This window comes from Ptychodera flava, chromosome 5 (genome assembly GCF_041260155.1).
Source record: "Ptychodera flava strain L36383 chromosome 5, AS_Pfla_20210202, whole genome shotgun sequence".
In the NCBI taxonomy this organism is placed as follows: Eukaryota; Metazoa; Hemichordata; class Enteropneusta; family Ptychoderidae; genus Ptychodera; species Ptychodera flava.
Window position 1 is genome coordinate 25,350,051 of NC_091932.1, and position 10,861 is coordinate 25,360,911.

Below are 10,861 nucleotides of genomic sequence, written 5' to 3' on the forward strand. Positions count from 1 at the left end.
CCTAAGCAATTCCAATTCCTTATCAGCGAGCAAATATACTTTTTCGACACAAGTTACCATACATATGACTCTGATCTTACCTTCTGTGATCATTGTTGAACTTGTACTGATTTCCGTTGTATACGATGATGTTGTAGTGACTGGTGTTGTGGTAGTGATATTTGACAGAGTAGGAGCTTTGGTAAAAATAACAAACACTTGGATATCAATAAGTCATTTTAACGACTTACTACAACTACTTGTTGCGTCTGAGTCTGTATGAAATCTCTGTATATGTTTCAATACAACACCAATGCTCTCACAAATAGCTGAACAAAATATTCTTGAAAAGATTTATTCATGTGGCACAAGCATGAAAACAGAATTATATTGCCAAGCAGAATAGTGTTTAAGAAAACTTTCAGCAATGCCTTATGCCTTTGCTTTTCTCAAAGATACTTACGGAAGGGTGGTGCTTCAGGAAGAGGTGAAATATAAGAACAAGTCAGGAAGTGTACTTTATTATGGTCAGTTATTCTCTTTGGTACGTAACAGGCCCTTTCTGTAGACGAAACATGTACCGAAAACACAGTAAAATCTAGAAATCACAAAATGTTGTGAACATGATTTGTCAGCTTCATTTTGTTTTTCAATTAAAATAGTATCATGGTAATTCTGGACTTTTTGACTAACTATTTGTCATGACATGTAAACGCTAACGACATATATGATACTACCGGGTGTTTTGGAGCATTCGATATTTCCATGGTCCAATGAACTAGTATTGCTTTTAATTGTGATGTAAAGAAATTCTTACCAATTGGAGTCAATGGCTCCTTGTTGTCTCTTCTGTTGTCTGCGGTTGACTCGGTGTTGTGCTTGATATCTCTGTAGTAAGGAAGGTAGCAGATGTGCTCGGGGCTGTTGCGATTAGAACAAAAGATAAGGTGAGTTTTACCACATCAAGTATCACAACAGTTTGTGAGTACATCAATTGACGTACTAGGAAAATATTAGTCTGTAGTCTTTGATACATTAATTTATGTCTCTTTTCAATTTCTTGGAGATTAATCTAGGCTGTTGTATTACCTATGCGATTCCTAAGCAATTCCAATTCCTTATCAGCGAGCAAATATACTTTTCGACACAAGTTACCATACATATGACTCTGATCTTACCTTCTGTGATCATTGTTGAACTTGTACTGATTTCCGTTGTATACGATGATGTTGTAGTGACTGGTGTTGTGGTAGTGATATTTGACAGAGTAGGAGCTTTGGTAAAAATAACAAACACTTGGATATCAATAAGTCATTTTAACGACTTACTACAACTACTTGTTGCGTCTGAGTCTGTATGAAATCTCTGTATATGTTTCAATACAACACCAATGCTCTCACAAATAGCTGAACAAAATATTCTTGAAAAGATTTATTCATGTGGCACAAGCATGAAAACAGAATTATATTGCCAAGCAGAATAGTGTTTAAGAAAACTTTCAGCAATGCCTTATGCCTTTGCTTTTCTCAAAGATACTTACGGAAGGGTGGTGCTTCAGGAAGAGGTGAAATATAAGAACAAGTCAGGAAGTGTACTTTATTATGGTCAGTTATTCTCTTTGGTACGTAACAGGCCCTTTCTGTAGACGAAACATGTACCGAAAACATAGTAAAATCTAGAAATCACAAAATGTTGTGAACATGATTTGTCAGCTTCATTTTGTTTTTCAAATTAAAATAGTATCATGGTAATTCTGGACTTTTTGACTAACTATTTGTCATGACATGTAAACGCTAACGACATATATGATACTACCGGGTGTTTTGGAGCATTCGATATTTCCATGGTCCAATGAACTAGTATTGCTTTTAATTGTGATGTAAAGAAATTCTTACCAATTGAGTCAATGGCTCCCTTGTTGTCTCTTCTGTTGTCTGCGGTTGACTCGGTGTTGTGCTTGATATCTCTGTAGTAAGGAAGGTAGCAGATGTGCTCGGGGCTGTTGCGATTAGAACAAAGATAAGGTGAGTTTTGCCACATCAAGTATCACAAACAGTTTGTGAGTACATCAATTGACGTACTAGGAAATAATTAGTCTGTAGTCTTTGATACATTAATTTATGTCTCTTTTCAATTTCTTGGAGATTAATCTAGGCTGTTGTATTACCTATGCGATTCCTAAGCAATTCCAATTCCTTATCAGCGAGCAAATATACTTTTTCGACACAAGTTACCATACATATGACTCTGATCTTACCTTCTGTGATCATTGTTGAACTTGTACTGATTTCCGTTGTATACGATGATGTTGTAGTGACTGGTGTTGTGGTAGTGATATTTGGCAGAGTAGGAGCTTTGGTAAAAATAACAAACACGTGGATATCAATAAGTCATATAAACATCTTACTACAACTACTGGTTGCGTTTGAGTCTTCATCATCACCAAAATACAATTTCTAGATACACTTTGTTTTCGAATAATGATTTTATGTTATTCGGTCGTCACTTAAAGTCACATCAAAAGAGAATTTAATATACTCAAAGTGAATAGGAATTTCAATTGGCATTTTGGAGCCATGTTTCCTAGTGTGTCAGGTAGTTTATTGGTTTTTCTTACGCACAGCTATTCAAATTTAATAATATATTGCATGACAGTAAAATTTTGTCGTGTACCTTTCGTCCATATTGCTTATCTTAAACATTGGTTACAGAATCTAGCACCTAAAACTAGATTTCTGTCATTGTCGCAAGTATAATTAAATAATTATTCACATGGCTTTCTTGACAAGAGCCAAGTGAGGGGTTTGCCTTGATTAAATTACGATAGTTTTAGAAATAACATTCATTGGCAGACATTGGTGCAAACTGTTATGTGACATACAAATGAATAAAATATGCCTTTGACAGGTGGCACCATATGAAGACATACTGACTTGCTTCACTCTTTTTAATTCACTCAGTCACTGAGTTTATTAATTCTACACTTAATATTCGGTGCATCACAAACAAATACAGAGACTCCTAAGACAAATTGTTATGAATAGAAGCTTTACACCTACCGGGAGGCCGAGGTGGTGGACTTGGAAATGATGGTGTGCTCGAACAACTTATCAAAATAATGTCATCACTTGAGGTCAATGTCACCGCGGCATAACAAAAATTGCCTATCAAACAATGAGAAAAGTTATTTTTTTCAAAAATGTTTAAGACATTGTACGAATTTTCCAATCTTCATTAAGTATATTCAGAGTGTCTTCCCTTTAAACATTTACGTTTATATAGTGAAAAACTTCCCAAAACGAATGTCAATCTTATACTATCATAACGTTTATTTGAAAAGTTTAGTGGAAAATTACCTGCTGTTTCGTTGTTGTTTAGCTTGATTCCGGACTTAACCATATATTCTGTAGGTACATGTATGTGTCGAGTTCCTTTCGTCGACCGAAAAGGTGTAGTAGATTTCTGTAGGTTAATCGTCTCTTGTGATACTATACGGGTAGACAGTGAGGATATCGTAATTTCTAATTTTCGTTAAGATATCCCATTGAAAAAGCACTATGCGAAGGTTTCAATAATCATTACAGTTGAACTGTTGGGAAATTATAATCTATGGAATTTTTACGTTAAAATTTCCAAATCAAAGTGTGTAGTCCTGTTTTGGGACATAAGCCACCAACAACGACTTTCAACAATGCACTTAGATGATCTATTATTTTGTATGATAATTCTCATGGCATTTCCCATGATGACAAGATTTTAAAACATTTGAATCAATTTGTCAGCGTATCGTTAACCCAAAAGTTAACGACTTGAAAATTACGACACCATCAGATGCCTTTCTTAATGCAGGTCGCGGAGCAGGTGATGAAGATGTACAACAACGACAAGCCAAAAAGACTAACTTACGATCATAAGCTTGGGTAAAAGATGAGTAGGAAACATCGCCGTTCACCTACGAAATAACAACATACTGAAAATGAATCGAATTCTATTTCTCTGCCGCCGGTGTGTATATATATATATATATATATATATATATATATATATATATATATATATATATATATATATATATATATATCACATGAACAGTCTTCTTATTTTTCTTTTGATGTAAATGGATCAAAATTATTGTAACTAATTGCATTAATTTCGTCGCGATCTGTGTTTTACTTACGCGGAATACTTTCATTTAATGAGTAAAGCGGCCCGTCACCCAGGAGATACATTCATTCATAAATCCCATTTAGCTGAGATTTTGATACATCGAATGACATCTCCACCAACCAGACGTAGGGATTCTGTCACGTGAACGTGTCAATCATTGTCTCGCGCTGTACCGATGCTAAGGAAAGTCGGCCATCGGCGGACATAGCTTTCACCGTGCTAGTAACGGATAGCCATGGTATTCAGAGTTATTTAGAATATTTACAAATAGATTTATGAAGTAACTGCAACGACACGATCAAAACAGAATTCTTATCCTCAGAGATGCCGTGGCTTTTGAAAATATCACACAAGTTTACGACCTTGGCGAGCGCGAAAGATTCCGTTCGATGACACAGAGTGTACTTGATTGCATGTTTGTGCTGCCGTCACTGGTCTCTGCTAGTGTCAGCTCGTCAATGTTTTCGTCTCACAGACTTTGATGTTTGCAGTGTCATACATCTCACCCGTGGATACATCCTAATTTTACTTGACGGAAACTCTGTTTTAGTTTTGTCTGAGTCAACTTTCGAGGTACATCGGATTCCACAGCGCTGCACTGCATATACAGCTCAACAGCTGATTTCTTCCGATCTGCCGATGTCTTCGCTACAGCCTTACGCCGCGCTCCAGGTTTGATGCCAAGCGAGAATTTACGGAATTTTTGCGTGATGAAGGAAATTTATAGTTGTTAGTCGAATGACTTTATGCTTGTGCCTCCTATGTCGCTTTCCCGAAGATTATACTTTACTCATTTATTCAGTTGAACTTACGTTGAAGTGTAGGTTTCGGGTTTTATCGCCAACCGGGATCGCCAAGTACGACGTCCACATTGAGCCTTACGATTCGACTGGAGCCGCGACGTTACTGAGCCATTAAAATAAAACGATCGACGGTATCCCCATTCGATTCTTGGGAAAAGTTATAGTTGTAGCGACTCGAAATTTCGTTGGACAAATATGCCTTCTATGTTTCCATGTTTGGATTTATCGAGTCACCTTTTTGTAAAAATGTCATGAGAACTAGTACGGCATCGATCACGACAAATCATACTTGGATGTGTATGAACGGTACCATGCAGGAAAAAGTTCCGGTTGATGACGTACAACAGGCGTAATTCGGATTTCTTATCCCTCCTGTTCTACGTCACACAGATAGCGATTCAGGCCAGTTCATGTGATAAATATATATATATATATATATATATATATATATAAAGAGAGATGTATGTGTGTAAATATATATTCATTCATTCATTCCGGAGATATGTAGAAAGCCAGCTTTCATATAGTGTTTGATGTATTTACAAGGCCTGCATTTTGCTTACCGTAGGAATACGTTGAAACGCTATTACCATCAGCCAGATCTTTGTTACTGAAAACCAATTCATCGTTCTCAGTCCTACATTATCCTAGGTAAGAGAAAATAAAACGGTTTGTTTACATTTGATATTCTCTTTCGTTAAAATTCCCTATCTGTTACGTCTTTCGCCAAATTTTCAAGAAACTTGAATACAGTAATCGAACATTCGTAAATATTGAGATCTGCCTTAAACACTAATATATTTCCTTATTCCTGCAAATGCTATAACGCCTTGCCAAGGCCCAAGATCACTGATGGTGATGCGGTGCCCTGGCCGACAGCAAACACTTATAAAAATAAGAAATACCCAACTCATGTCTTTATGGGTAAAATGGGCCAAAACTTGAATGACTATTTAATGAAAAACTGTAACTGTGAATTATGTCATACCAGTATATTAATGGCGCAAATGCAACGATCTGATTGGTCGAGACGCGAAAAGGACGGTGGTATATTCGCGATATGGCACGGTTGGTAGACGCACGAACTTTCGGCAGAGCAACAATCTTTTGTTGACGTTCCATGCCAGAATTTCAATATACCATTATGATATAATAGCAATAAATCACACCCAGCGACAGTATACCACTCGGTTTTGACCAGTTCACTTCATAAATGCATTTGCTATCGCTTGCATATATGTCGCGAACTGGTCAAATCTCGTGGTATACCGTCGCTGGGTGTGCTTTATAGCTTATAAATACATCATGCAGGCCATAAAAATCGTGACAAATAAACTATAGCACATAACATGTACAATAATCAATCTGTTTATAACTGTGAATTGTGAAATACATCAAGTAAGCCACAAAATTGGTGACCAATGAAATGTTGTAAAAAATATTTTTCCTTACAATGATTCACATGCTCATTACAGTGAAACACATGAAGTTGGCCCCAAAATGGTTGCCAAATTGAAAAGAATACACCTACATAGGTAGGTCATTTAATCTTGAACCAGTCTTGTCGGAGCAAAAACATAAATTCCATACTTTGTAAACTGCGGAGATAAGGGGAAGAGGTGTATGTTGTTAAAACTCAGATGGGGAAGAGCGGCAGAAATGGTAGTCTGCCTTGGAGGACTGTCTGGGATAAAAGAGAATCAGCCTGAGAGATGACCTCTTGACCTCTACCAAAGGTGGCTCTGTATGTAGCCAGATAAAATTACTTACTTAGTCTCTTTTTAGACTGAGTTTTTGGGGGACAACAGTGTATTTTGAACTAAGTCGAAATGTTCCCTCAGGTCTAATAAATAGTAGAGTCATGTAATAAAATTTTAAGTTTGCCCTCTCAGATTTTGCAAGAACAAACAAGCCATAAATTAAAATAACAGTATTCAGATAAAAACACAAGCACATGAATAGACATACCACGAAATCTAACTTGACTGTCTTATTACTTTCTTGTATGAACTGTAAGTGAGTTTCTGCGATATACTTCCCCATTTGCTTTGTGGTACGACCATTGCGATGGCACACATTCAGCATAGTTTTCTTCCAGTGAATGTCACGGCTTCTAGAGTCCGCATTTTGTTGACTCGGATAGATGAAATATCTTACAACAGATAAACGGAATGTGTTGAAACCCGTGTAACGAACATTTACTAGCTGACGTTCAGAAAAAAATATTGAAAATGCACAAACTGTAACAGACACTGTTCTTCATGCCATAACCGTGTACAGTCTTCGAACATTCCTATAAATTTAGACGCTGGTTCCAGAAGTAAATTCCCTATTATTGTTGATAGATTATGTGTTTATCGCTGTTTCTCTTAATCTGTAAGAATCCCAGTATTATCCAACGCGGTTGTGAGTAAAATTGTAGTTTGCGGCTTGGGAAATCCTGTCTAGTTACTGCTTTGTGGACGCAGTATATAGTATTCTAAGTTGAGACTGTGACTTCCAGGTTCCAGCAGATCTAGCGAGATCTGTGAGGTGATTACTCGATTTGCGATTCACTCCTAAACTTGAATCATCTGGACGACAGCCAAATTATGCCAGATAAACAGCATTTTCAATAAGTGCTTAAGTGCATTTGGTTGATATTAGATTAATTTGCAATTCAGTGGCTATGCATTTTTGCCATTAGATGCACGTCAAAGTTACTTTGTAAATTTACATCGGCTGATTTTTTTGGTTGCAGACGAAATTTTAAATTTTACAGCAACTTCCCACTGCGTATGAACTGTCCGATGCTTTCAACTAACATTTTACAGCAATTTACCTGATTATCATGATTCAGTGCATTGGAACCGACCGTTCACCATAAGAATAGTGCCAAGATGTTTACGGGAATTCCTTCAATTTCATTATGCAAAGTCAAAAGCCAATGAAAGATTGACCTTGAGTCATCTCTCAGGGAAAACACAATAATTTAATAATTACTGGTTATCTCAATACTCTAAAGGGACAATGATTTTAAAAACCTACCCAATACCCAGTCATGGAATTTTCTAGTGTATTATTTACACAATGGTAAATAAAGTGAATCATATATTAACTTTACGAGTACAGAGTTATTCACATCATCATCCAGCTGCCTATGCACCTGTCTGAACACAGACGCTTGTGTATACCACGACATGGACAGTAATAAAGAGTATCGAGATGTTGAAAGTCACTGTTCTTTTTCATTTTCAATTTGATGGCCCTCTCACGAGCGACATCGGGGGAGCAAGTCATAATTGATGCAGGATGTTAAGGTAGCGTGCGCCTCGAAAGTCAGACTCAAAGTTTTGCTCAAACTTTCCTCAATGAAACATTATTTCTTTCTCCTACCAAATCAAGTGTAAGAATCGGATATCAAAGTTTTGGACTAGAGAAACAGATTACCTATTAACATTTATAGATAGTTGAAGGTCGAAATGACCGCCATCCTTGTGTTAACTCTATAGGGAAAATGAAATCTGTAATTTTCGTAAACTAAGACGGTAAAAGGTTTTCTTATTCAAAGAGCTTTAAAACGAGTTCCCTTACGTGGTAGATCAGGAAAGAATTGTAAAAAATTTAGGAGTCTAGATATCTTTCCACGAGGCGTATGGTACTTTTCAAGGGTGATCGAGCCACTAAATTTTTTTACCGACAATTTTCGTTATTTTTCTCTAACAGTAAGACTTATATGTGATGATGAGATTACGACAAAAGATCGATATGTCACCAGATTAATTTGGCAGCTAGAAGGATTTGAAATTCATCCAGTTTATCCCATTCGAATGACGGAAATTAAGAATCTCCCGTAAGCGTTGTCCAACCTAATATATTTACTTTCAGTTCCTTTCTTGAAATGCTGCACTTGTGCTATTTACATGTGAACCATATTGAATAATCAATGAAAGTTTTAGCTATTTTTCCGCTGAAAATGTGCATAAGAATTTAAATTATCACTTCTCAGGCCTTCCAAAACTACAGTTAAAGCTGTTGCAAGTTTAAAAGTAATGACCAAGCCTTATCCATACTTTATAGAATTATTTAGACTTTCAATCCAACAATTTTGTCTATTAAATAAAATTTTGTTCAGATATTGCACATTACATGCATCAAATAAAAATATGGCGTCACCAGCCTATTTACAATGCTACATCGCTTAACATCACCCCCTCCCTATATTTGAAATGGCAAAAAATCACAACTTGATGAGAAATATGTCCTTTTCAAATTGTTTTTTATGGGAATTTTAAATACTTTGTAAATATAGCGATATTCAAACATTTAAAACTTACAACTCGAAGTTTATATATAATGATCATTCAATCATCACTAGCAACGTCCGCTTTCATGCTAAAAGCTCTGGCAATAAGTTGTATAAAGATAGGTTTCCATCAAAACCACAGTGTAATGTTTACAGTGAGCACTGTAGAGTGCCCGTTCTATTGTTTGAAGCTACGACGCCGTAGCAAGTGGCTCGATCACCCTTAAATCAAATAATATTGCACTTGTTCCTATTCACGCAGACGGCAAACAAATAATGGTATTTAAAGTGTCTAGCAATGTTAAACTCCGGTGCTGTCACCTTATTTTTTGTCATTTTAACAAGAGGGTCAAAATTGTAGCAAGTTGTCCCTTGACCTGTATCCCTTCATTATGATATATCTCGTCACTTATAAAAAATACGTCTGAACCGTGGAGGGCAAAGTCCACACTTTGTACAAAACGAAAGCTCAAAACATATTTTCGTGATTTCGGCACTCAATATGGCATACTGCGAATCATTCTGCTTGGTTTACTTCCCCCGAAACACATATATGGAAACAATCGTAATACCAAGCAAAGACTCAATGTGAGTTCGTCTACATCGCGAATTCCTCTACTGGCGCATCTCATGAGAATGACATTGTTGACTTAACAATAACAGTGTCACCGTATCAACAATGGCGATTTGAAAGAAGTACGAAAAATGACAAAGCATTTCACTCACCTGTTGCCATGCAAACTGTAGGTAAAGTCAATATCAAAGTCGGACTGAAACCGTGTATCCAGTTTGAGACCTGCAATTATCGTCCAAGTCTTTAACTCGCACAGATACTGCTATACAAGTACAAGGCACAGATCAATATCAATAGAGGGCGCAATTTTACTCAGAGGGGCAATATATCAATCGCTCAGCGCATAAAATGCTCACCAATTGCCTTTTGACGTTCTGACACAAAAGAACTGAGTATTGAGTATTGTAAGAGAATGTTTTACCTAATAGCACTGTTTAGTCCGACACTGTCATGATCGTTAAAGGGCCTCGAAGGTGGCAGTTTAATACACATGACTACAGTTCTTGTACCATTACAAAGCTCACCTAGTTGGCAACAACCGTCAACTTACTGATATTTGAGTTCGTTTAGAGCTTCAGGCAAATAGCGTTCCATCTCTCCGACATTGTCATACTTATGTCTTAAGTCTTTGGCCTTTTTAGGGGCCCAAGCCGACCGGCTGGGACCCTATTGTTATTGCTCAAGTTCTACTACTTCCTCTTCTTCCTCTTTTTAGGGGACAAAGCCCTATGGGGCTTGTCCCCTATTGTATTTACTCTGGATCACTTCTTCTTCTTCTTTTTCCTCTTCTTCCGACAATTCTTTGCAAAGCTAGATCTCCAAAACCGTTGCGCGCAGCCTTTTCAAATTTGCAGGGCATATTAAGCATACTGAGTACTGGTGCACCTGACCCTTCATATTTTGATTGGATACATGACCTGGCTGTTATTAATTATTAAAATTTTAATTTCACCTAATTTGCATAAAAATTGAAAAATCGAAAATCTGTTAAGAAACTTTTTAGACCATACTACCTAGATGCTACATACCAAATTTCAGGAATTTTCACCTTGC

The 10,861-nt window shown here is 36.8% G+C and overlaps 1 protein-coding gene across 1 annotated transcript; it reads right to left on the reverse strand.

The window, feature by feature from the left end:
• Positions 1 to 1,588: 1,588 nt before the first annotated feature.
• On the reverse strand, positions 1,589 to 10,441 carry LOC139133598 (uncharacterized). The gene is made up of 8 exons (XM_070700336.1): positions 9,961 to 10,441; positions 5,513 to 5,596; positions 3,886 to 3,931; positions 3,336 to 3,467; positions 3,039 to 3,143; positions 2,237 to 2,332; positions 1,875 to 1,978; positions 1,589 to 1,618 (listed from the first exon to the last, which is right to left on the reverse strand). The coding sequence occupies exons 2-8, from the start codon at positions 5,573 to 5,575 to the stop codon at positions 1,589 to 1,591; spliced, it is 576 nt and encodes a 191-aa protein (XP_070556437.1). The 5' UTR covers positions 5,576 to 5,596; positions 9,961 to 10,441.
• Positions 10,442 to 10,861: the final 420 nt, after the last annotated feature.